The sequence below is a fragment of the Stenella coeruleoalba genome, assembly GCF_951394435.1.
Source record: "Stenella coeruleoalba genome assembly, chromosome: 9".
Classification (NCBI taxonomy): domain Eukaryota; kingdom Metazoa; phylum Chordata; class Mammalia; order Artiodactyla; family Delphinidae; genus Stenella; species Stenella coeruleoalba.
In genome coordinates, this window is record NC_137155.1 from 19,194,482 (window position 1) to 19,222,448 (window position 27,967).

General features: G+C 38.9%; 1 protein-coding gene across 5 annotated transcripts in view; it reads left to right on the forward strand.

The window, feature by feature from the left end:
* Positions 1-27,967, forward strand: part of RELN (reelin) — a 697,060-nt gene that overhangs the window by 386,234 nt on the left and 282,859 nt on the right. For all 5 annotated transcript variants that reach the window (XM_079932058.1, XM_079932060.1, XM_079932059.1 and 2 more), the window contains one exon: positions 10,440-10,510. In XM_079932058.1, the coding sequence (XP_079788184.1) occupies positions 10,440-10,510 (71 nt within the window). The remainder of the gene's footprint in view (positions 1-10,439; positions 10,511-27,967) is intronic.

Below are 27,967 nucleotides of genomic sequence, written 5' to 3' on the forward strand. Positions count from 1 at the left end.
TTATGGTTACTTATTAAAGCATTTTAACACTGTATAGTAATCATAATGCAAACGAATCATTCATGTATTCCATGAACATTTACTGCGTGGCTACCATATGTCAAGCACTGAACACAATATAAAGAAAATAAATAGACAAAAATTCCTGTGCCTAGTGTACACGTAGCCTACTATAGAAGACACAATTCAAATTAACTCAAAAGATATTTGCTGAGCACCTATCATATGTCAACAGGGCCAGACTAAGAAATGTGAGCACCTAAAGCAGGCTGTTACCTTAGTACCTCATCAAGTTCATAATCCTTAAGGGTTTGTGAATAATTATTTAGTGGAGGCAGACAGAACATGATCTTTTTATTAACAAAAGTTGTACGTCTTTTCTTGTTGTACTTGTGGTTTTCTGAGCCAGAACAATTCTTGATTAAACTCAAGCTATTTAGAATTTAGACAATAAAAAGTCCTTCATTTTGGTGTACAGCACTCCTCCATTCAGTTTTTAAAAAGTGGCATGTGAGTTGGGAGCTTTGGAAGCTGTTTGGCACCTGGGTATAATCCTTCTTGCTACATGAATCAGTCCTATCAGCCTTCCCTACTTTAAAATTCTGTGATCAATCCTGAGAAGTTTGGCATCTCTGCTTCTTTTAATAGTTGTTGAGAGCAATCCTTTTGCACACTGACAAGACAAAACATAGTTTTGCCTGCTCAGAGGTTATCTTCCCTCCCTAAATCCACTTTGCTGTTGATTTACAAAGCAAACAAAGGATAAAACTCTGCCAGTGATAAATGTTTGCTTCTCTTTAGTGTTATATATCCTGCAACTATCAGTGCTTTTTCACCAAAATGATTATTCTTTATTTCAATGCAGTATCACATAGCAGTGTTATTGAAAATACTTTAAGTGAAAATCAGGGTTTCAATTACATTTGGTGGAGTGCATACAACACCATAGATGAACATAACTGCCAGATGAACATAGACCATTTATATTTTGCCAAATTCCCACATAGGCAGGCAGTGGTGGTCATGTCACAACCCACATCTCTTCTGGGAAGCTGATGAATTTCTTCTGATGTGTATAGTAAGATGCTCCCAGATATCAGAAACATAAAATTGTTGTGGAAAAGTTATCAAAAGAAGGAAAGGAGTTAGGATTTTAGGCCTGGTCTCATGCCAGACTATCTCAATTCAAACTCCTAAGTTTATCAGTTGGGTTTTCATTCCTGAAATCTCTTTTCACACACTAAAAATATCAAAATTGTGTATAGAAATAAAATACAAATGCATACCTTTAAAATTACTATGTATAAAAGCAAAGCATCTAAAATCTATATTGTAAATACCCTTTAGGAGAATTTTTTGTCATGGGCTAAATCTAATGTTAGTTGTAGAGAAAATGGCTTTTTTCTTGTAAGCCCAGACTTTTCTTCCCTTTTTCTTTTTCCCTTTTCTTCTTTTTCCTTTTCCTTTCTCTTTCTTTTCTTTCCCCCCTCCTTCCTTCCTTCCTTTCTTTTTTTTTTTCCCAAGGAACTTCAAACTACATTTAAAGTTGGAATTCACTCTTTGGAGAATTCCCATTATTGATTCAATATGCAGAACGCTTCTGAAAGTCTTTGAATGATAAATGTTGGATAAGGAAGATCCTTCATGGAATCTTTTTTAGTTATGCCTTGCTCACTTTTTTTTGTGGTACGCGGGCCTCTCACTGTTGTGGCCTCTCCCGTTGTGGAGCACAGGCTCCGGACGTGCAGGCTCAATGGCCATGGCTCACGGGCCCAGCCGCTCTGCGGCATGTGGGATCTTCCCGGACCGGGGCACGAATCCGTGTCCCCTGCATCGGCAGGCGGACTCTCAACCACTGCGCCACCAGGGAAGCCTTGCCTTGCTCACTTTTTAATGGAAGTTAAACTCCTATTATATACAACAATCTTTCTTTTCTATGGTTTCCTGTTAAATTTTCTGGAAAAATATTTCATTTTTATATATCAGTGCTAATACTCCATCCCAGAAATCTGACTATAGACCAACTACTTCTCTCCTTGAATAGATAAAAGCATCCTTTGTAGCACTGAAAGTTCCTTATTTAATGTTTTAATTAAGCATGTTGTTAAAATTTCAAAGACAGACAATGCCTTTGACCAGATTCTTGCCAGGTTCAGAGATATGTGGATTCATAGCATCTTATCATGTACTCAGGCAATCAATTCCTTTTTAATCTGATTAATTTTCCATAGTATTAACCTTTTAGTGTGGATTGTAGAGGCTTAGTCTTGGTGGATTTGGAAGGCATCAACGTTGATTTTGTGTTAGTTGAGGTTGTTAGGCAGTCATGAATACGAGTTTGCTACTTACCATGTTGTTTCAATTTATGATAAGAATGACTGTGAAAAGAGAGGGCTGGGCTGCAAGTCAGATCACCTTAAATTAGGAAGCTTCTATGTCAGAGCTGAGAAAATAGGCTGTGCTATCCTTGGAGAAGGTGTCTAATGCTACCTGAGAGATCTAAGAAGGTTTTGTAAGGGGAAGAGATTCCTGGATAAATTTTAGAGTATGAATAAAAGATTTTTGGCAAGAGACTTCGACGCACAGGGGACAGGACATAAAAAATTCTGCAGGCATGAAATAAATCGTGCATTCTAGAACCCGTGAAGACTACTCTGTGGCTCAGTTGCAGGGTGCAGTGGGAGGTGAGGCTGGATACACAGGCAGGGACCAGAACCTGAAGAACCTTTTAGGCCATTCTAAGGAATTTGACAGACTCCTTTAAATGTTGGAGAGCTGCAGAAGGATTTCTAGCAATCTTAGAAAGAAAACTGGCGCAATGTGAAAGCTGCATTGGCATGGGGGTGAATCTGGAGGGAGATTCCAGTCAAGCGAGTGTTGCAGCTTATCAGATGACAAATTATCAAGTCCTGAATTAAAACATGGCTGTGGAGATGGAGAAAAAGTGTACATTGGAGAGTAAATAAATAAAATTGACAGAATTTGCTGATGAATGAGGAGGTTAAGTCTGTGACTCACTTTTTTGACTTGAATGACTAGGATAAAGTTTATATTTTTACATGAGTTAGGGGATATAGCTGCAGTAGTTATAGTATATACATGCAAAACCCATTTATACACACACACATATATTAAATTTCACATTAAAATAAAAATATAACTGTTTAAAAAACAAGCTCTCATGAGGTGACGCAAGCTTGCTGTAGCACACCGTTACCTGTGACCTGTGATACGTGATTTTGGGAAGCACTTCTCTCGATAGAGGCTGCAGCTAGCATGTGTGTGTGTGTGTGTGTGTGTGTGTGTGTGTGTGTGTACATGCTCATATGTGCTCACTTAATCTTGAATCATGGAATCATAGAGGTTTAGAATTTATAGGAATTTTGAAGATCATCTGTTACTATTTTTTTAAACAAATCAGGAAATTAATCAGGAGAGGTTAAGTTACCTCCCAAAGTAATAGAACTAGCTGGTTTTATTTTGATTAACATGCTACATTTTGTGGTACAGGGGTGTCTCACTGTTGTGGCCTCTACCATTGCGGAGCACCGGCTCCGGACGCGCAGGCTCAGCGGCTGTGGCTCACGGGCCCAGCTGCTCCACAGCATGTAGGATCTTCCCGGACCGGGGCACGAACCTGCGTCCCCTGCATCGGCAGACGGACTCCCAACCACTGCGCCACCAGGGAAGCCCAACATGCTACATCTTAATTTGAGTAGTTAGCTCTGCTGAGTCTCTTGAAAGGGATTAACCATTATGGTTGCCATTAACCATTAACTTACTAGCCCTATTTGAATTATTTTATTTATATGTTCTTTGTTTTACTGATGAAAATTATACCTTGATCAGAAAATATCATAAATTCATATATTTGGTGATTTTTAAGAACATGGAGACGTTGTGATTATTGGATAAGCACATAAAAACATTAAGGCTGAAATTTGTGTTTGGAGGGAGAGAAAGTATTTATACATTTAACAGAGGAAAATGCTATGACTTAAGAATAAAAGATGTAATTATAAAAACAAAGAGCCCAGTAAAGCTTTGAAAAGCAAAAGCATTATGAAAACATCCACATTTTTTTTATCATTTTGCAATGGCCTTGACGTGGTTTGAGAGTTTAATATAAAAATAATTTCTCCCTGAAGTTATTCATTACTCCTTTTTACATGTTTTAAATAATTTGGTATTTTTTTCTTGTTTTAATAACGGTCAAGCTAAATCCTCAACCTAATTAGAAGGTACAGTAATTTGCTGATGAAAAGGGGTCAAGAATCTTTGTAAGTGAATTGATTCCTTTGAAGATCAAATTGACCAAACTTGGACCGCTCTCTCTTTTCCCATGTTCCACATATTTATTGACATTTCCTGGAGGGTAGTTGGCACAGGCACGCTGATATTACACTAGATTAACGTCACGTTGCTGACAGATGAATGCCTTTACAGTTGTCAATGGGCAAGACACAGGAACATATCAGACCGCATTGGTAAATCAGGGAGAAAAGTGGGAAAGTCACCCACCACTGGAGATGTAAAGCACATCGTCCTAGGTTTAAAAATGATCCTTTAGGTTAATCTGTGAGCAAATTGATTGATGAAGTAACGAAACAGTACACTTGGGTAGGCATTGTAGCAACTACATTTAAACCCCTTTTTAGTCCTGTTTTGGAAACTGGATGGCAATATTGCACAATAGAAGCACATTGTGAGCTGAAAAAATATAGTTTTGATTCCCTTATATGTTCAAATCATTATGACAGGTGCCTTGGTGGGAGATAATTTTACTTATTCCTACTATTCCAGAAGCTTGAAATCCATTTAGGTAGAGAGACTTTAAGTATCAGAAGAGTGAATATTATTGTCTTTAAATAACTGTTATTATTAACCCTATCCTCATATAGAGAATCTGAAGCCTCAAGTGAATAAAGAAGTACGAAGAGAGAGAGCTTGTTAGCGGCAACTCACTGTGGTCACGCACTGGTCTTTCTGTGAGCTTCAGCTTTGTGCCTCATTACAATACATACTTACTGTTAAATGGCTTGGGCAAACAGTTGCTCTAGGAGTGCAGTAAAAACTAGAATATGGCGTGTTCTTTTAAATTCAGGCTATTTCAATCTCTGAATATGGTGATCATAATGAACTTTCTTCATTTGGCAGAATCTGTGGAGCTTTTCAAATGATAGATCATAACAGCCCCCCTAGCTTTTAAAATTACTTAGTTAATAGGGATTCTTGTTGGCAAACTTGCTCTAGAAACCTATGCATCTCCCAAGAAGATAAGTACTTATTAGAAACTTATTTAAGAAATTAGGTCTACTCCCCAGGGCAGTGAACAATGAGGATAGCTTCTGAACTCTTCTAAAAATTTACCGGTAATTATGGAAAATTAAGTACAAGTAGTACCAACATAGTTATTAGCACCACAAATTTGATAGATGTCCTCCTGAAAGAGAGCTATAAATTGCATAATATAATTCTGAAAACAAATAAGGCCTGTCACCATATATCATAGCTGTATCTTATTATAACAAAAGAAAAATATATTATGGGTTAAAAATTGGAGGACATGACCTCTAGGGACTTTTGACTCTGAGTTACTGTGACTTTAGCAATTTTTGAATACATAAATATATTTTTATATTTAAATGTATATACTTATGTTTATATTTAAACTATATATTTACATATTATATTTAAGTATATATTTATATAAATATATATTTCTGTAGAATATTTGAAGTAAGTACTGTGCTTCTGTAAGTAAACCACCATAAACTATTTCATAGCTCTAAATGTGTTCAAAGTAGACTTGCCATTATTGACATGTCACACCCTGGGGCATGTACAGCAGACACATTCATGGGTAAAAGCAATGGTACTTATGTGCCTGGTGGTCACCTGGGCTTCTGCTCTTTCTTCCCCCAAAGATAAGGTGCTAATAAGCAGACCCTTAAAATCACTAACCATGCACCTACTGTAGGGTTGGGCATTTTTATATTAAACTGTGATCTGAGGGATTTAAAGGTTTGTAAAGAAGGTGATGTACATGATGATTATCTGTCAACACCTGTGTGTGTGTGTGTGTGTCCTGTGTATCCTTCCAGAGTTTTCGCAGCAATGTTGATGAGGTTAGCATCCAGCGCTCTTATATTTGGTGGAGAAAAGGAGCGATGCAAGGGACGTGGGGGCTGATAGAGGAAATGTGATAGAGTTAAAAGGGAACTGCAATGAGCTGACTGGAAGCCCAAGGACTCAGAACACTGTAGGAGAAGCAATCAAGAGAAATGTACTGAAAAGTTGGAATCGAGAGCACAGTCTCAAGGAGGCATGAATTTAAAGATCAGGCCTGGAAAGCAGGCTCTCCCTCTGAAAAGACATCACAAGCTACCATCCCACCTTTGAACCAGATCAATGACAATTTAATGTTAACAGTTAAAAGTGAGGACTCTGCACTCAGACTGCCTGGGTTTGAATCCTGGCCTAGCACCAGTTACATGACATTAGTCAAATCAAACAATAGATCTATGTCCCAGGAAAATGAAGGTAATAGTATCTACCTAGTAGGGTTGTTGTCAAGATTAATTGACTTAATTTATGTGGAGCCCTTACAACAGTGCCTAGCAGGGGGTCAATTTCAATTCATAATATGTGTTATAATAGTAATAACCATATATGCATGGTTTATATATATACATGACACGTGTGTGTGTGTGTGTGTGTGTGTGTGTATATATATGCCTTATATATACCTCTACCAGTCACATTATTATTATTATTACTACTTTTATTTTTCCCAAGCAAAAGACCAGAGAATGACATTGAGCACATAGTATGCTTCTTTTTTTTTTTAACATCTTTATAGGGGTATAATTGCTTTACAATGGTGTGTGTGTTTCTGCTTTATAACAAAGTGAATCAGTTATACACATACATATGTTCCCATATCTCTTCCCTCTTGTGTCTCCCTCCCTCCCACCCTCCCTATCCCACCCCTCCAGGCGGTCACAAAGCACCGAGCTGATCTCCCTGTGCTATGCGGCTGCTTCCCACTAGCTATCTACCTTACGTTTGGTAGTGTATATATGTCCATGCCTCTCTCTTGCTTTGTCACAGCTCACCCTTCCCCCTCCCCATATCCTCAAGTCCGTTCTCTAGTAGGTCTGTGTCTTTATTCCTGTCTTACCCCTAGGTTCTTCATGACATTTTTTTCCCTTAAATTCCATATATATGTGTTAGCATAAGGTATTTGTCTTTCTCTTTCTGAGAGCACATAGTATGCTTCTCAATCCAATTTTGAACTGCTGAGCCCTTTCTTCAAACAACATTAAATACTTAGAACAAGTATTAGAACGAGGTGCTCTGGTTGAATTAATGGTGCCTGAAGCATTCCCTGCTGCCCATCCCTCTGACTCCCATGGAGACCCCTGGGTACCACTATGGAGCACATTTTGAAAACTGCTGATGTGGTGGGAAGAATCCAAGGCTTGGCATCAAGACCTGAAATCAGGTTCCATCTGCCATTAACAGGTTGTGTGATCTTCAGCAGGTGTTCCCTGGGCCTCTGTTTCTTGATCCATACACTGTAAAGAGTTAGACTAGTTCAACGGTTTTCAAACTCTTCCACTTCAAACTCCCAAGTGTTCCAGAGAAGTGCACCAGGACCTTTTGGGGAGTGGGTGGTAGGGAGCATGCTGGGTGAGGAGAGGGAATCCAGCAACTTCCAACAGGGCTCCCCTGTTCATATATCGGAGTTCTGTAATATTTGTTTGAAGAATGAGTACCACTGCTAAAGAAATTTTGACTAGATGATAAAAGTTTCTTCAGTTTCAGTTGTTCTCTAGTTCTCAGAAATTCACTCACTGAACCACAGTAGAAGAAGTAAAAGCATGAATGAAATTCTAAATCTGAAGAAACTGAGTAATAGGGGAAGCAGTATGGACGATTCACAAGGTGCTGTGCAGTGACCCATATATATCAGTATCTCTGATACCCAGGGAAAAAGCAAAACCTCTGTGACATGAATTTTATTTGGATACTTTGGTTTTTTTGTGTTCATGGGAGCATACACTGGCACAATGATAATAAGTTTGTGGACCAACGAGAAATATTACTGTAGGAATAGTATATACTTAAAATCTGAAGACAACTAAAATGAACAATTATTTAAACATTGTATGTTGCAGGACTTTTCTTGGTGGTTAGTGATCAGAAAATATATCCCTTGCAAAGTAAATGTCAAATTAAAATTATACATCTATGATTGCCGTGTTGCTATCAGAAGTATATGTGAGCTCAAAAGCTCTTGACTTGGGCTTCCCTAGTGGTGCAGTGGTTGAGAGTCTGCCTGCCGATGCAGGGGACTGCAGGTTCGTGCTCCGGTCCAGGAAGATCCCACATGCCGCGGAGCGGCTGGGCCCGTGCGTGAGCCATGGCCGCTGAGCCTGGGCCCGTGAGCACAGGCCGCTGAGCCTGTGCTCCGCAACGGGAGACGCCACAACAGTGAGAGGCCCACGTACTGTTAAAAAAAAAAAAGAAGAAGAAAAAGCTCTTGACTTGATTGAGATTTGAATAATGAAACGTATTTAGGTAAATCAAGTTTCCACGTTCTCTCTGGAAATAAATTTTGTAACTGATGAGTCTGTGGGTCATGTTTATGGCTTAGATTGGCCCTAAATTTAGTCCCTCTCATGTTCACCTTGCTAAAAGCAATGGAAAACCTATAAACATATGTGACTATATAGGGAGAGTGGTAGCATCTGTTTATCTGTAATTTCGATAATGATTAATATGCAACTACAAGGGCTGATTACACTTATAAGCTTCACATATAGTGTGAGTTGACAGCTGCCCAGTGATTTTTCTCTTCAATTATATTTCCTTCCCACCATTCAAAACTCTCACTACTGTGTCATTGTGTGTGTGTGTGTGTGTGTGTGTGTGTGTGTGTGTGTGTGTGTTAAAGTATAATATTTTCAGTTTCACAGCTGAAATATGTTAGCTTGGAGCAATATCACCCATTAACACTTCATCATGGCTTAGTCTATCAGACTACTTCCAGAGACTCAAGTCCTGGGGGACTGACACTTGTAACAATTCAGTGGGGGATAGAAATCAGAAAGGTATGCGGCATGGAGGAGGAGTGTGCATCCACCTGGAGACCAGAGTGGGGATGTGGGCAACCATGAGGTCCTGTTGGGCTGGACAAAGGGCAAGATGTTGACTGAGGGGTGCACATATGGAGGGGAATTGCAGAGGCCAAAAGTTGCCTTTTGTGACCTAGCCCAGTGCTTTGTACATAATCCATCTTCAGTAAGTGATGGCTGAATCAAATTATTTTTGTCCTAGGCTGGTTTTGGCTAGAACTAAACTTGAGATTTAATGTTAATATATTTTAGCTATTAAAAAGATTTTGTATGGCTTATTTTCTGAAATCAAATTTTTTAAAGAGGCATGATTTCCTGTTTTAAATTCATTTAAATAATACCTTTTGTGCTGGAAAAGAATCTTAAGGAAAAACACTTCAAATATAAAGCATAAATAATTCTTCCTTTAATAAGACAGTTCCTATTATAACCATTGAGTAATACATCTGCTGCAAGGATGTTATTTTTTTCACCAGTACATGTGCACAGCTCTGATTAGAGGAAGTAAAAGATGCACATCTCCTTCAAGTGGTGAATTAGACCCAGTGGGGAAAAGGTGTATTTTATTATGACAGACTTTATAATTATGAAAGTTCCAAATAGGCCTCTTTAAAAAAAAACTTTAAAAATATAATTCTCCATCTCAAATCTGTTATGGTGTTATGGTGACTATCGATTTCAGAAAAATGTACATTAAGAGCATCTTCCTCCAGTGTTAATATCATTATTGCACCACAAAACATTTTATATAAAGGTCTCTTGAAGAATAAATTTTAATAAACATCCTTTCCATACTTTTTCTTCTACCCAAGATTTGCTCACATCTGCAGTTTTCAGAATAAGCCCACAAATGTTACAGTATCTTTACAAAATAAGACCAGTCAGAAGATAATTCTCAACCCAGGTGACTTGGTTTAAGCCTTGACTCTATTGTTCATTTTTATCTCTGTTCAGAGGCACTTTTTAAAAAAAAAATCATATCCACGTAACATTTAAAAATGAGGTTTTAGGGCTTCCCTGGTGGCGCAGTGGTTGAGAGTCTGCCTGCCGATGCAGGGGACACGGGTTCGTGCCCCGGTCCGGGAAAATCCCACATGCCGCGGAGCGGCTGGGCCCGTGAGCCATGGCCGCTGAGCCTGTGCGTCCGGAGCCTGTGCTCCGCAACGGGAGGGGCCACAAACAGTGAGAGGCCCGCGTACCGCAAAAAAAAAAAAAAAAAAAAGAGGTTTTAAAAATACATTGTTATCACCAAACATATTACAAGATTTGTATTAACCTTTTTCTGTTCATTTCCAGGGCTACAGCAACACACAAAGGCCAGATTATCTTCAAAGATGCTTTAGCCCAGCAACTGTGTGAACAAGGAGGTAAGAATCATCTTTGACTTCTTCATATTGGTTGTGTCAAAATTATTCATGGTAGGTCCTATGTACTGAGTAAGCGTTTCATGACTATTACTTGATCATGGCACTTTAAAAATGGAATTATTGACCCCTTAATATCTCTAATAATTATTTAGTTACTACTTATTGATAAAGATCTGTACAGTTCTGAAGATACTAAGTGTGAGTGAAATAAACCAGAGAAAATTTATATTCTTTTCATAGTTTTTTTTTCCTAATGAGTTATATTTAGTTGTCCTGGAAATATAAAATCTTACTAATTTTAGAATTTTACAAAAACACATCTGCGTAATTTACCACTTAAATTTCTTGTTAACTTTGTCGAAAATATTTGTTTATAGCTTTTAATATTTGAGTGTGTTATAGATGATCGTGTATGTAGTATCGATATGCTTGTTTCTACTGTGTGCACTATTAATTTCAGATGCAACATCATTTCAGATGCGTTAAGTGTACATTAAGTAGTCACATTAAGCTTTGTCACTGCCTCATACCCATCCAGACTCTCACCCATGCCAAAGTCTCATAGACGCACATATGTGAACGTATGCACATGCACACAATGAACAAAATGTCATCCCATTTTCACCATTATCATAGGCATATTATCAATTTTTGTTTACAGAGTTCTATTTTGGGGGAAACTTGTTAACTTAAGAATTACATTATTGAATGTAAAGGAAATTTCTACTAATTATCTCTCTACTAAGGAGACTCTAATGGGTTTAAGACAGAAATTAGGAAAATTATGTGGGTTTTTAAAAGGCTTAAGAAAGTACCAATTGTTATTTATAGTCATATATATCACCAATATGGCTTTATCTAAGTAATGAGACACTTGATGACCATTACTGGCAAACTTCTGATTGTTTACCTAATAACTCTTGAATCTGAAAACCCCATTCTAATTCTAGTTTCACATATATTATCAGTGTTCTTAGTTTATTTGAACAGATTTGTATTCTGTGACTTTTGAGAATGCAAAAGTGTGATAGCCTTTGTGTAGGCTCAAGAAATCTACCACAATGTAAATCTTTTTCCAGACTATAAAAATGTTCGCATTACTGAAAATATAGAACACCATATAGCAGTGAACGTTAATATCCAGAAAACTGCGTAGTGTCAGGAAAAGACATGTCTAATTTTACTGACATTTATCATTGCCTAAAAGCTGATTTCTTTTAAGCCTTGAATTTTTGAGTCTCTTCTGTTGTAAATGAATTGTTGGGATTGGGTTCATTTGAAATGAAAAGGAAAAACCAAGAAAAATCAGTGGGAAAAAATTCTCAACCAGTGAGGGAAAAAAATGCCTTACATAATAGTAATGTTACACATGACCATGATTTACATGATGGTAGACTGGGATGTTATTAAAAATTCTATTCAGCCCAGGACCAGAGGAAAACATTGAGCTTTTTCAACAGCACCTAATCAATTGAAATCATATCAATCCATCCAAGATAGGGTGGAAAGGATGCTAACAAGATTGATTGCTTCCTGCTGTCAGGAATAATAAGGGAAATAATTGGTGCTATAAAACATATATTTATTTTGGCCCTCTCACTTTTAATTAAAACATCAATTATCTCCTCAAATAAAATAACATAAATTTAACATGTAATAATATCCTATGCATTGGATGAGGAATATCTAATATAAGTATCAAAGAGAGTAAAATGACAGTCTCTATATATCTACCACAGGACAATGCCTTTCAGTCACAACATACTTGGTAGGTTTGTTGATTTTAATTAAATTAAGGAATTTAAACAAAAATTTTGCTTGTGGAGCTTGAGGATAGCTATTATTACAAGATGATTGCTGGCTAAGCATATTAACTATTTTTTTTTATTGAAGTATAGTGGATTTACTATGTTGTGTTAATTTCTGCTATACAGCAAAGTGATTCAGTTATACATATATATATATACATTCTTTTCTATATTCTTTTCCATTATGGTTTATCCCAGGATATTGAATACAGTTCCCTGTGCTATACAATAGGACTTTGTTGTTTATGCATACTATATATAATAGTTTGCATCTAAGCATATTAAAAAAGTAAAAGAATCAGAAAACATACTAATGATGTCTTAGATGGCATGTAATCTTGATCCCCTTCCTTAAAAGGCATTCAGTGAAGGATTTTATTCTGTATCCAGCCCCTGCAAGCCCCTGTCCTAGTGCACAGTGCTAAATATGGATATAAAAGTAAAAACAGCCATTTCCTGTTCTTGAAGGCTGGGATCACAGAGGTAGCTAGATTCGCCTGGGGTGGTTAGGAAAGACATCCTGAGGATCAAGTCCTGAAGGGTCAGCCGCAGTTTAAGAAAAAATAGGAGGGAAGATTCCATCTCTCTTATCCTTCCCATTGCTACTGACCCACCTTAGATGAGGACCCATCCCCTCCTTGGGGAATTGCTTACTAGCCTCGTCCCTAGTTTCCCTGCTCTCACTTTCTCTGTGCTCTATACAGAGCTGCTAACATGGAAATAGGATTCTATCATTTCCCTGCTTCAAACCCTTCAATATCTCAATTGGAGGCAACAGTTTATCTTCAGAGTAGAATCCCTACTGATATACGAGGAAAATCCTTTACAATTTGGCCTCAGTTTTCCTCCCCTGCCTCATTTCTTGTCATCCTTTCTTTTCTCCTTAAAATTCCTGGCATGCATGTCACTTCATCACCAGTGTTATTGGTACTCTATACCCCCCTGTCTCCTTTGCCTGGTCGACCCTTTTTCATCTTCTTGTCTTCTTCGTCTAGCTCAGGCTTTCAGACCCTGCTTTGGTATTACCTCTTCCTGAAAAAAAAGTCTCTGATCCCCCTTACAGTCCTCCTCGATCTGGTCTTGGCGACTCTCGTGCATGGTGACATAACTCTGAAGGCGCAGGAATAATGCAAATGGAAACACTGTTAGCACTACTATGTGTCAGACTGCACCCTCAGCACTCCACAAACATGGACTCGTTTAAGCTTTACTGCAGCCCCCTGAACTATTATTATCTGCACTTGACAGATGAGGAAACAAAGGCACAGTGAGAATAACTTAAGGTCACACAGCTAGAAATTGACCAAGCTGGGATTGGATCCCAGGCAATTTGGCCAGTAGCCCACAGTATTAGCATTCATATTACATTGCCTTTCAAAGAAATCTCTTCCTTAAGCATGCATTCGTTCATTTGATAACTATTCATTGTGTGTTGTAATAAGAGCATTAACGCACATGCCTTGTCTGCTGTTCACTATAAGCTCCTTGAGGGTAGGGACTGTGCTCTTTATTGCTGAATCTCTAAAGCTTTCCACGATGTGCAGTGCATAGTGTGCACCCAATAAATGTTATTGAACGAATGAATAGTTGGAGTACAGTGGTTGGATTTCAACGTGTTGGCCTGAGGAAGCTGCTTTCCGTCCCACAGGGCTCTCCAGCAGCCTGCTGAGTAGAGAGGCAGTTTGGAGACACATCAGGATATAGATGCTGAGGAGGCAATGTACTCATCCAGGGAGTTCCCCGGAGAAGGGAGGAAGGGGCCCAGTGTGGAATGCTAGCCATTGCAGGGACGGAAGAGGGAACTCTGGGAGAAGGGGCAAGCTTCAGAAATAGGGGTACTAGGGAAGAATTTTCAACATGGGAGAGGCGTTCAAAAGGGACAGAGGCTTCCAAAAGAATGGTGAGGAGAACAAGAAAAATGCTATAGGATTTTTCAATTAACAGGTCATTGGCAATTTATAAGTGAGGATGGTTTCGGGAGAGGCCAGACTACATGAGCATCTAAGCATATTAAAGCCTTACAGGTTGGAAAGCTGTTGCCCAGAGTTTGGAGTCAGACAGTCAAGGGAAGACAAATTGTTGTGAGTTGAGAAGTATTTAAAGTTGAGGCTTTGAAAAAATCTAAGATTAAAAGGAAGGAGAGAAAGGGCAGCCCGAGTGGAAAGCAGGTTCAAGGGAAAGATGGGTTCATTCTCTCTCCCTCTCTCTCTCTCTCTCTCTCTCTCTCTCTCTCTCTCTCTCTCTCTCTCTCACACACACACACACACACACACACACGCAAAGTGTTTATAGACTTTCACTGCCTTGTAGACAAAGACCATCAGGCGCACACCTAGAGTTCAACAGATGGGGTTTAGTGCTCATTCCAGAATAGGAGAAGGTACATCATTGGGAACTATGGTGTGGGTCAGTAAGTGGAAATTATAAAAGGAATCATTATGATATTTGGGCCTATATTTTGTAATTTGGGCTCAGGTTTAAGGAAGTGGGGCTTTGCTCTGGATTGGATGCTATTAGCAAGTGTGGGTATTCTATGGTTGGGGATCTCAATAAATCTTATCCATAGGGAGGGCAGAGCAGAGCCAGGCTAAGGCTGTAATTGATAAAGAAGCAGCAGTTACTCCTATCAGCCAGGAGAGAGGGATGCATGGTATATTGTGAGTTGGACAATGTTCTGGTTGTGCTTGCATTCAGATGTGATTATAAAGTGGTCCTTTGTCTGTCTTGACCCATCATGATCACAGAGTGGCTTTGTCTGAAGCTGATGTTCTGTGAAATTGTTTCTGTTCACTGGAAGAGCACCAAGGCCCAGCTGTGAGTGCCAGGCGAGCTCCTGGATGTCAGGAGCTGCTTTTCCTTTCTTGAGGCCTGAGGGGAGAATGATGCTAAGAGGCAGTCATTTCCTTTTGGATTTAGCCTTTACGAGGACTTTTGAATCATAGAGAAGTAGGTCTGGATCCAGGCTTTGTGTGACCATACTCTCCAGAATCCCTAGCACAAAGTACAAGCTCGGTAAATGATAAAGGGAAGGCATCTTGCTGGAGCAAAATTTTATTCAAGGTCAGCCAGGAGGAAATAAAAAGACGAAGTAGATCAGTGTGGTGAGATTATGGACATTTAATTTTTTTCTTTGAACTTATCTGTATTTTCTAATATTTTTTTTACAGTGAGCTTATATTATTTGGGTTATAATATATGTTTCCCCAAAACACAACAAATATAAGGTTATACTTATGAAGAAGGAGGGACAACTCTGCTGAAGCAGGTGGAATAAATCACTTCTAAGAACTGAAGGAAAATTCTGAATTACAACTCCCATGTCTCCTCCTGTGTGAGGTCTTGCCTGTCTCCCTTAACGTGATTGGTCTATGTTGTTATAATTATTTGTTTAAATACTCATGCCCACCCCATCACCCCGACTTGAAGCTTCTTGAGCCCAGCAACCATGACTTAATTTTTTGTTTTTCTTAACATCTAACAATGCTTGGCATAAAACAGACACTCTAAATGTTTGCTGAATATCACCTTAAACATTATACATCTGAAAAATCTCTGTCTTTCTTGAAAAAATCTCCTTTAACCCTGAACTTTTGCTGCGGAACACCATAAGGCAGTGTGGCTGTCACTAAAACAGTGTTCTCTACACTGACCTCAAGTTGAAAAATGATGAATCATTGCGTTAAGAAATCTGAAAACTATTCACAGATTTCCATCTAAACACTAATGAGTCCCCTGAATGCTCTTGGGACATAAATCAGGTTTGGGGATTTTATGTCTTCACCTTGAATCCTGAGGTCCTAAGTAATTATAAACACATATCCAGCTGAATTCTGCTGACAAGGTAGTACAGACGAGGAAGCAGAGTTTTCTCATGTCCAGTCGGGTGTGGGGTAGGCGGGTGCCAGGTTGTATACTCCCAATTGTTTTGAAAGCGGAAGATGCTTAGGTTCATTCACCAGCAGTAGAGAATAAAGAAGTGAATCCATTTAACATTCAGTACTCAACAAAGGATTTTTGAATGCCTGCCATGGGCCAGGCTAAGCTAGATCTTGGGATATGGTAGTGAACAGAGCAAAGATCCCTGCTTTACTAGAGCCTACATTGTAGTGGAGAAGATAGACAATTAATAGGAGATATAATAAATGAGTAAATGTGATACCATGTTAGAAGGTGGCAAGTGCTGTAGGGAAAAAAAAGACCTCAGAATAGGGCAGGGTAAAATTACACAGTTGGGTAGAAGGGGGAAAGGCAGTTTGCAATTTTAAATAGGGTGGCAGGTAAGTCAGGCAGGCCTCAGTGGGAAGTAACATAGCAAAGACCAAGAAGGTATCTGTGGGATTACCCAAAATGTCATTAGGTGATTTTAAAGACAGATGTGGTAGTGGTTTCTTTTGTTTTTGTTTTTTTTAACATCTTTATTGGAGTATAATTGCTTTACAATGGTGTGTTAGTTTCTGCTTTATAACGAAGTGAATCAGTTATACATATACATATGTCCCCATATCTCTTCCCTCTTGCATCTCCCTCCCACACTCCCTATCCCACCCCTCCAGGCAGTCACAAAGCACCGAGCTGATCTCCCTATGCTATGCGGCTGCTTCCCACTAGCTATCTATTTTACGTTTGGTAGTGTATATATGTCCATGCCACTCTCTCACTTTGTCCCAGCTTACCCTTCCCCCTCCCAGTATCCTCAAGTCCATTCTCTAGTAGGTCTGCATCTTTATTCCCATCTTGCCCCTAGATTCTTCATGACCATTTTTTTTTTTTTTTGCGGTAGTGTTTTGTGAACTACTCTTAGAGGTGATCAAAGCAAAGGATTGAGGCAATTTCAGAATTGACTGAAAACCTGAAAGGAACTAGAAGAAGTCAGTCTTTTGCAAGAAGTATTATTGTCAAACGGTCTAGAAAGAGCTGCAGACCTAATCCATATTCCTCAGAATCATGTAAGCAGAGTTTCTGCTGAAAATGTTAAGGTATGTGGTATGTATAGACTGAGGATGAGGAATAATATTTGAATGTATGCTCTTGATCCTAGCTCTGTAGCTTCCTTATGTGTAGATTAGCAACAAAGCCAGGAAGGTTAACTTGACAAAACTGTACACCACTTGCGAGTGGCAGGATTAGAATCCAAATCTCTGGCTGACTCACAGCCCACAGTGGGTTCCATTTTACCAAATAGATTCTTAAATTTAAAAAATCCAACATTAAAAAGCCTTAGGAATTACAACTTCAATAAACAAGATCACCACTGCTGCCTTAATTTCCTGAACACCCAGGAGAGAACACACACTTTTGAGCCCTTGTAAGACAAAGGTGGCAAGTGTCAAGCAGATGTGAGTGTATCGAGCGTGGCCACTGCTGGTGCCGCAGTGTGCACAGATCACGGTGGAGGCACGGGCAGGAGTGGGTGTATACTCATTGGCCTGTGAACTGCTTGGCATAACCTCTTCAAACACACACATCTAGTAGGTCTGCATCTTTATTCCCGTCCTGCCCCTAGGTTCTTCAGAACCTTTTTTTTTTTTTTTTTAGATTCCATATATATGTGTTAGCATACAGTATTTGTTTTTCTCTTTCTGACTTCCTTCACTCTGTATGACAGTCTCTAGGTCCATCCACCTCACTACAAATAACTCAATTTCGTTTCTTTTTATGGCTGAGTAATATTCCATTATATATATGTGCCACATCTTCTTTATCTATTCATCTGTCAGTGGACACTTAGGTTGCTTCCATGTCCTGGCTATTGTAAATAGAGCTGCACTGAACGTTGTGGTACATGACTCTTTCTGAATTATGGTTTTCTCAGGGTATATGCCCAGTAGTGGGATTGCTGGGCCGTATGGTAGTTCTATTTTTAGTTTTTTAAGGAACCTCCATACTGTTCTCCATAGTGGCTGTATCCATTTACATTCCCACCAACAGTGCAAGAGGGTTCCCTTTTCACCACACCCTCTCCAGCATTTACTGTTTGTAGATTTTTTTTTTTTTTTTTTTTTTTGCTGTACGTGGGCCTCTCACTGCTGTGCCTCTCCCATTGCGGAGCACAGGCTCCGGACGCGCAGGCCCAGCGGCCATGGCTCACGGGCCCAGCCGCTCCGCGGCACGTGGGATCCTCCCGGACCGGGGCATGAACCCGCATCCCCTGCATCGGCAGGCGGACTCTCAACCACTGCACCACCAGGGAAGCCCTGTTTGTAGATTTTTTTGATAATGGCCATTCTGACTGGTGTGAGGTGATACCTCACTGTAGTTTTGATTTGCATTTCTCTTATGATTACTGTTGTTGAGCATCCGTCATGTGTTTGTTGGCAATCTGTATATCTTCTTTGGAGAAATGTCTGTTTAGGTCTTCTGGCCATTTTTGGATTGGGTTGTTTGTTTTGTTGATATTGAGCTGAATGAGCTGCTTGTAAAGTTTGGAGATTAATCCTTTTTCAGTTTCTTCATTTGCAAATATTTTCTCCCATTCTGAGGGTTGTCTTTTCATCTTGTTTATGGTTCCCTGTGCTGTGCAAAAGCTTTTAAGTTTCATTGGGTCCCATTTGTTTATTTTTGTTTTTATTTCCATTTCTCTAGGAGGTGGGTCAAAAAGGATCTTGCTGTGATTTATGTCCTAGAGTGTTCTGCCTTTGTTTTCTGCTAAGAATTTTATAGTATCTGGCCTTACCTTTAGGTCTTTAATCCATTTGGAGTTTATTTTTGTGTATGGTGTTAGGGAGTGTTCTAATTTCATTCTTTTACATTCTTAGCTGTTCAGTAAGAATGCCTTTTAATGTGACGAGATGGATATGTTAATTAGCTTGATAGTGGTAATTATTTCACAATGTATATGTATACACATCAAAGCATCCAGTTGAATACCTTAAATATATACAATTTTTATTTTTCAGTTATATCTCAGTAAATCTGGTGAAAAATAAAGAATACCTTTTATACCCAAATATTGTATAAATTGTAGGTCACATCTACCAGAAACTTCCCTTGGCTATCCTTGAATGCTTAGTAACTTGTATTACTAAATGTCTTTCCAGTATCCTGAAATGTAAATTTTTTATTAATTCAGACTAAAGAAGTCAAAATTGACTAAGCGTCAGAATTGGGTTTTACCATATCCACTTTAACTGATGAAGTGAAAAATAATGAATGATGTGTTTCACTTGAATGTTCCCATTGATAAAACTTTTGCTAGCTAAAGACATCTGTATTGGGACTTCCCTGGTGACACAGTGGTTAAGAATCCGCCTGCCAGTGCAGGGGACATGGGTTTGATTCCTGGTCCGAGAAGATTCCACATGCCGTGGAGCAGCTAAGCCCGTGTGCCACAACTACTGAACCTGCACCCTGGAGCCCGTGAGCCACAACTGCTGAGCCCATGTGCCACAGCTACTGAAGCCTGCACGCCTAGAGTCCGTGCTCCACAACAAGAGAAGCCACCGCAATGAGAAGCCCGTGTACCACAATGAAGGGTAGCCCCGGCTTACCACAACTGGAGAAAGCCCATGCACAGCAACGAAGACCCCATGCAGCCAAAAATAAATTAAAAAAAAAAAAAAAGACATCTGTTTCCCTGTGGCTATTTTGTCAGTGTAGCAGTTGCAACTGCTGTTCGTGATATCCTGTGTTTTGTAATTTACAAACAAAGAGAGCTGAATTAAGATGCTCTGGTAAAATCATCCAGGAATCCCCAGTCTTGCTTCAGGATCTCACAAACTACCCAACAGGGGAAGGAACTGAAGCCCTCCTGGGGCAGTGGCGGGCAAAAAGTGTCCCTAAGTGATCTTGACAACAGACAAGATTAAGGGGAAGAGCTGACTCATAGGGCCACAGTAAAATTCCTTGCTAATGGCTCTAGGTGGGTCTGACTGCTTTTTTAATTTCCTAAAGAATAGTATTTTGAGCTGGTGCTGTTTGCTCTAAGATGATTGAACACAGATTTAAACAGGCTTCTTTTCAGCTCTCAGGGCTCTATACATTCCCCCTTGACAGCTTTATCTAGTCCAGAGTCAAAACACCAAGATTTATGCCTGACAAGAATTTGACATTGACTTCTTTTGGATGCCCATAGAAGTACACTTTCTACTCAAGCTGGTGTGTAATCTGCTGGATTCCCCCCCATTCTGGAGGACAAAGCCTAGGTTTGCATCTGTATAATTACTTGGGGGAGAGCAAAGCTGTTGTAAACACACGTAAATTACAACTTTACTTTGGCTTTACTTTGATGAAGTATTATTTCATGCAACCAATTAATCCAACCGTAGTTTTACATTGAAGGTTCAGTTTAATGTAATAATTAATACAAATTTTCATAATCATGTTTGTAAGAGTTGGAATTCATTAATATTAACACATATTATGCTGTGTCCCCTATGGGTATATGTGGAACATTATACCAGATGCATGGGAATGTGTGGCAATATAAGGCAGTTTCACATCCTGTTCATAAATAGTTTATATATTGGTCCAAACCTAAAAGAGAAAGTCCAAAATACATTTACAGGAAAAACATAAACTCAGTGGAATGGCATTCCCCCCATCTCCTCTGAGGTCTTGGTCAACAGTTTCGCCCTCTCTTTCCCATATCGTCAGCTTCTTCCTCTTCACCATCTCCTCCTCCTCAGGGTTTAAACATGCCAAAGCCACTGCAACTTTGAGCAGGAACGCTGTCTTTGACTGTGAGTACTCCTCTGGCCATCACTCTCCCTCACACTCCAGCTTCTTGAAAGAGTCATGTGTGTTCTCAGGCTTCACTCCTAACCCCGCCATCTGACCTCTACTGCCAGTAATCTATGGAAACAGTCATCCTCCAGGTCATCAGTAACCCAGTAGGTGCCAACCAATCCAAAGGACTCTGGTCCTCACCCTACCTGACTTCCCTACTCCTTCTCAGTTTCCTTAATGAGTTCCTGAGCTTCCTGTGGATACAATCTGGGATTGGCAGTGATTCTGTCCTGCAGCTTCTTTTAGACTTCTTATATTGTCCCTGGTGATCTCACTCACACCTGTGATTTTCATCTCCTGAACTCTGTCCATTTGCTTCATGCTTACTGAGTCAGTAATGCAAAGTGGTTGAGAGAGTAGAGTTTGGAGCTATATGCCCCTGGGTTCCAATTTCTTTTATTTTTTTAATTAATTAATTTAGTTTTGGCTGCATTGAGCCTTAGTTGCTGCACGCGGGCTTTCTTTAGTTGAGGTGTGCAGGCTTCTCATTGTGGTGTCTTGTCTTTGTTGCAGAGCATGGGCTCCAGGCACACGGGCTTCAGTAGTTGTGGCTCGCAGGCTGTAGAGCACAGGCTCAGTAGTTGTGGCGCACAGGCCCAGTTGCTCCACGGCATGTGGGATCTTCCCGGACCAGAGCTCGAGCCCATGTCCCCTGCCTTGGCAGGTGGAGTCTTAACCACTGCGCCACCAGGGAAGTCTCCAATTTCTAATTTGATACTTTCTAGCTATGTAATCTTTCAAAGTCTCAATTACCTAACTGTAAAATAGGGAAAGTAATAGTACCTACTTTTCTGGTCATCCCATACCATTCCCCAGAGCCTGGCACAATATTCTATGCCCAGAAGAAACCTAGTGAACTTGTGAGAGTTAAGTGCAATAATGATGTGCATAGCACTGTGGCTAGCACATAAATATTCTATAAATGTTAGCTATCATTATTATTACTGGGCACTGACATTTGGATTCCTTAGATTCCTTGAACTCAATATATTCTAAAATGAACTTGACATTTCCCCCAGACTGGTCCCCTTCATTGCAGTTATAGTCAGTGACATATTCGACCCAGTCAGTAAACAGAGATCTAGGTAATATTTCTTTCCTCATTCCTTTCTTTCTTCCATGTCTACTCAGTGTCTCTAAAACCAATTTATTTTATCTTCTCAATATCTCCTAAACAAATGCTTTTATTTCTGCATGTACAGCCATATCTTTGGTTCAAGCCTTCCACACATCTATCAAAATGTTCTTCAACACAAACCTCATTTTTTTCCTCCCAGCCTCAAACCCTATAACTGCCTCCATTTGCCCAGTTTAGCCTGCTTTCAAGGCCCTCCATGATCTGACCCTGCCTCTCTCTCCAACCTCATTGCATGTAGGCTCTCTCCATATTCCCCACCCTCACCTAATACCAAACTCTCTACTTCAGCCATAAAAAGCACTGACTTCATCAAACATGCTGTCCTGTCCCCTATCTCTGTGGCTTATATATATGCCAGTTTCTTTCCCTGGAATACACTCCACATTACCTCCTTCTCCATATTCCTGATGAAGTTACACTCATCCTTAAAGATGCAGTTCAAATCTCTCCTCCTCCATCATATGTATTTTTAACCCTAATCCACCTTATACTTACAAATTGAAGTTAGTTTATCTTATTGCATTGTCATGTGTTAACTTCTACATGTATTTCCTCCTGCCCTTTGAAACCCTTGATCAAGCAGATATTGGATCACTTTTACATTCCCAGAATCTGGCAGTGTCTGGCACTTAGTAGGTACTCAACTGTTAGTTGAAGGAATGGATGAGCCATATAGAGCAGGTATACCTATCACAAATTATCTAATTACTATTGGGTTGGCCAAAAGCTTCGTTCTTTTTTTTTCTATAAGATGGCTCTGGTAGCACTTAGTTGTCTTTAACTTCATTCGAAACAATTCTGTTACATTGTATGTGACAGCTGTCATATCAGCGTGCATTTTAAAAAAGACATCAAAATTGATGAATTTTTGTGTAGCCATTTTAATAGTGAAGATGGAAGAAAACAACATTTTCAGCATATGATGCTTTATTATTTCAAGAAAGGTAAAAATGCAACTGAAATGCAAAAAAGGATTTGTGCAGTGTATGGAGAAGGTGCTGTGACTGATTGAACGTGTCAAAAGTGGTTTGCGAAGTTTCGTGCTATAAATTTCTTTCTGGACAATGCTCCATGGTCGGGTAGACCAGTTGAAGTTGAGAGTGATCAAACTGAGACATTAATTGAGAACAATCAACCTTATACCACGTGGGAGATAGCCTACATACTCAAAATATCCAAATCAAGCACTGAAAATCATTTGCACCAGCTTGGTTATATTCATCACTTTGATGTTTGGGTTCCACATAAGTTAAGCGAAAAACACCTTCTTGACCATATTTCTGCCTGCGATTCTCTACTTACACGAACGAAAATGTTCCATTTTTAAAACAAATTGCGATGGGCGATGAAAAGTGGATTCTGTACAATAATGTGGAACGGGAGAGATCGTGGGGCAAGTGAAATGAACTGCCACCAGCCACACCAAAGGCTGTTTGTCATTCAAAGAAGGTGATGTGGTGTGTATGGTGGGATTGGAAGGGAGTCCTCTATTATGAGCTCCTTCTGGAAAACCAGACGATTAATTCCAACAAGTACTGCTCCCAATTAGACCAAATGAAAGCAACACTCGACAAAAAGCATCCAGAATTAGTCAACAGAAAAGGCATCATCTTCCATCAGGATAACACAAGACTGCATGTTTCTTTGATGACAAGGCAAAAACTGTTACAGCTTGGCTGGGAAGTTCTGACTCATCCCCTGTAGTCACTAGACATTGCACCTTCTGATTTCCATTTATTTCGGTCTTTACAAAATTCTCTTAATGGAAAAAAATTTCAATTCCCTGGAAGACTGTAAAAGGCACCTGGAACAGTTCTTTGCTCAAAAAGATAAAAAGTTTTGGGACGATGGAATTATGAAGTTGCCTGAAAAATGACAGAAGGTAGTGGAACAAAATGGTGAATACGTTGTTCAATAAAGTTCTTGGGGAAAATGAAAAATGTGTCTTTTATTTTTACTTAAAAACTGAAGGTACTTTTTGGCCAACCCAATATTGTTTCTTTAATTGCCAGCCAACCTTCACCTCCTATATCCGCATAACTGTTTTTTACAATCATACTTAAACATTATGCGCTCCTTTTGCTTTGATGGACTTTATTAGGAATAGCCCTATCAAATTCACAGTTGGATGGATGTTATTTTAAATGATGTTCATTGCACTGCTCAGTGTCCCCTTTGTAAGAAACCGCAGGAGAAGCTTCTCTTAAGTCTCTGCATCTGAAATAGCCACGCTTCTCCTGAGCAATATGTGTGCTTTTCATGTTTTCAACTCTTCAGTTTCTGTAACTTTAGAGCTTCAGAGCCAAAGTTAAAATGTCAGAGCATGCATCTTGCATATTTATCTCCACTGGACATATTTTTCCAACCCTGATTTGTTATCCTGTTTTCCCACGTTATTGTCTTGCTCGATTGCCTTTCTTTGTTAGCTGCCTTACATCTGTTTCAGAACAAGGCGAATTGTACAGTTTATCCTTAAGTATATAAAGGAAAGTGAAAAGGTAAAACGAAGACGATAACATATGTACAAGTAACTAAGAGGGGAGGGGACAGAGGAGAGCATTAGAACATTAGAATTTTCTAGCAGCAATGGTTTTAGCAATAATATCTTATTGATGTTATCAGTAACCAATCAACTAACATTTTTGGAGCAGCTGTGTGCCAAACATTGTGCTAGGCATGGGGGTGCAGAGATATACAAATTGAAATCTCTACTCACAGGAACTCACAGTCTTATCAGCTCTAAATTACACTCTGGCCTTTAGGATTGTGACTGAGATAGAGAGGATACCCTTCCCCAATAGGGACCCATTCCCCAGCCCACAAGAAATAACTCTTTCAGAATATAGATGAAGCTTCTTTGGCATGTGCCTCAAACTGCAGGTGGCTTAAATGGCTAGAAGTGTGTTTATTTCTCAGTCATAAACCAGTCTGGGGGTAGATGGTCCAGGGCTGGTGGAGTGGCTCTACTGTGTACAGAACATAGCTTCCATATCCAGGGGCCATGTCCTAGTAGCAGGAAGGGTAGAGGACCAAGAATCATGCCCGTTCCTTTAAAGGGCATGACCCAGCTCTGAAAGTGACCCAGGTCACTTCTGCTCACCTCCCTGTGGGCAGAACTTGATTCCTTTGTCTCAGGAGCTGCAGGGGATACTGAGAAATATACCTCTAACGGGGGGCCACAGTCCTGTGAGAAAAAAGAGGGGGAGAATAGATATTGGTAGACCTCTAACAAATTTCTGCTAACATTAGCAACAAGGTTTCTTCTTGTTCCTGTTCTTCTTAGTAGTAGTATTAATATTGCTGTTGTTGTTATTATTATTATTATTTGGTGATGATGATGATCCTAATGATTTTTCTTCCCACCTCTGAAAGCTATTTAAAGGCCATATATGCTCAGGCTACAGGTCAATTTATAGCTGCACTTCCTCTCCTCTGCCCCATCTATGAACTTCATCTCTTCAAGTTCATCTTGAATATATCATCTCCATCTCTTCACAAACAATTCAGATGATATATTGTTTTACATTCTGATCTTTCACTTAAGATTTTATTCATAACATAGGCAAAGTTTTGAAAAAATATATGAATATCTCCCCTAGAAAAGGTGAAGGCATGAGCATGGCAAGACAATGAATCACAAGTTTCAGTGTTTAAGATCTCATTATTGACAGCTCCTAGTAGAATAAGTCTTACCTGAAAGAGTGCTCTGTTCCCCCAGTTGTAGGTTATAAAGATATATTTTAGTTTTGCACCTATTCCATATATTTTAGAATATGAGTGATGATAAGTTGTTATGAGACACAATTCAAATTGAGATGGGATATAGGAGAGGAAGGGAAGAGAAAAATGCTTTCTAATACTGCTGGTTCTGTGTATAATTTAGCTGTCTTTAAATATTAAGTAATCTTTTATACTGATCATAAGTATATTCCTGAACACAGGGAGAAGTATTCTCACTCTAAATTTATAACATTTTTGGAAGCTTAATTATCATACTTGAAGGTCAAATGGTACTTTATTGCAATAAAATACAAAGAGTAATAAAGAAATTATTCCTGGGGAGATGAAAGTCTAGGTTCATAGCTCATTAAATGGTAACTTCACAGACTGTGTCTAATTTGTCATATTTAGCTTTGGAAGTTTCATACATTTGAATTTCAAATTAGGTGAAGAGATACCTGAGGCAAAACTACCTAGGGCCTTTGAATTCTAAAATGATTCAGGAGCTATAGCTCCCATAACATAATACCTATATTTGTAAGAAATGCCTATCATCCGCCATATAGTGTTTGCCTGACTCAAAGACTTTTTAAAAAAATAATCAATAATATTAACACAAAGCTCATTAACCACTCCCTCAATTTGTTTCCAGACATTCCTTTCTTTTTCTGCCCAGCATATTGAAATCTCCATCCTTTGTAGTGAATAATTTATTGAACAAATTGGCCAAAATATGTTTTGGAGTCACATGATTACTCAAAAGTTTCCTCCAAAATAAGGCATTTGAAAGAAAAACACTTTTGTCAAAAGAACAGCCTTTGGAGGAGTTAAATGCGACCCCATTCTTTTGCTTATTTTAGGTTGCTGTGACCTCAGGAGATGCTGGTGACCTCAACCTTTGAAAGAGCATAAACACAGAAATACTTTATAAGAAATGAAGCTTTTCTTTACTTTCAGCATGTAATTTGTCTCTTGGACAAATTGAATTGATGATAGGAAGAATTTCTGCTTCAATTTAATATTGAGAAACCATATAATGATCCACGTTTGTGATATTTTCTAAAAACATCCAAAGATTTAACCTGTTAGAATGTAATTAAGAAAAGGATGGCTGTGAGCTCTAAGGTCCAAATGAAATCAATTGCTTCCTGTTGAAGTTTACAGAAATTTTCTGATCTTCCATTGAATTTGACTATCTGCAAAGTTCAGCAAGTGCTCTGTTGCTAGTGTCATAAGGACAAATTATTAATTATAATCTGTGAGATTCTCCAAATAATTGGAGATAATAGAGAAAATATATTTAGTAAATGAAAGGCAGTATTGACGGAGTAACTCTATCTAGTGCCAAACAGTAGATATTTAACATTAGTTGTGTTTAAAAGTTTGGAAAGGGATTGATTACCGGTTATTTTCATATTGTAGTGAAGGTCAGATTAATTTACAGTGAGTGGAAAATAATGAACTTTTAAAAATATATCTCACCCTCCAAAAAAGTAAACATATTCCTTAGTAACTTCAACTCTTGCCAACTCTAGGACCAGCACCAGCACAAAGGTGTGTTAACATATGTGGGCTGAGTGCTTTTTTACATTTACTCAACAAAGTGTCAGTACATGCTTTTTGTACTTGTACTTTAAACAGATAAATAATAGTCTTGTTTAAAGAGACCAGGAAGCATATTTTTCTTTGAAAACTTTGCTACCGAATTTACTTTTTTTCAGGTTAGACCTCCTCAATCTCTATGATGTGAATTGACTGTCTTGTTTGTAAGTGGGGTCTCTTTACAGTTGTTTCACATAATAATCATTCACATTCACTATTCCTGGCATAATTATCTTTATCAAATTTGCATTAGTATGAGTTCTTGTATTCATTCAAAGCAATTCCAGTCTTTTTCTTATAACTCATGGAGATTAATAAACCATTTCAAGAATAGCACAGCTAAGTAAAAGGGAAGCTCTCCAAGGAATATATTTTTTCAAAGAAATTTTAAAGTATCTTCTGAAAATAATGATTCAGGTTTCTTTTATTTTCAACTGTATTAACTTATCAATTAAAAAGATCCAT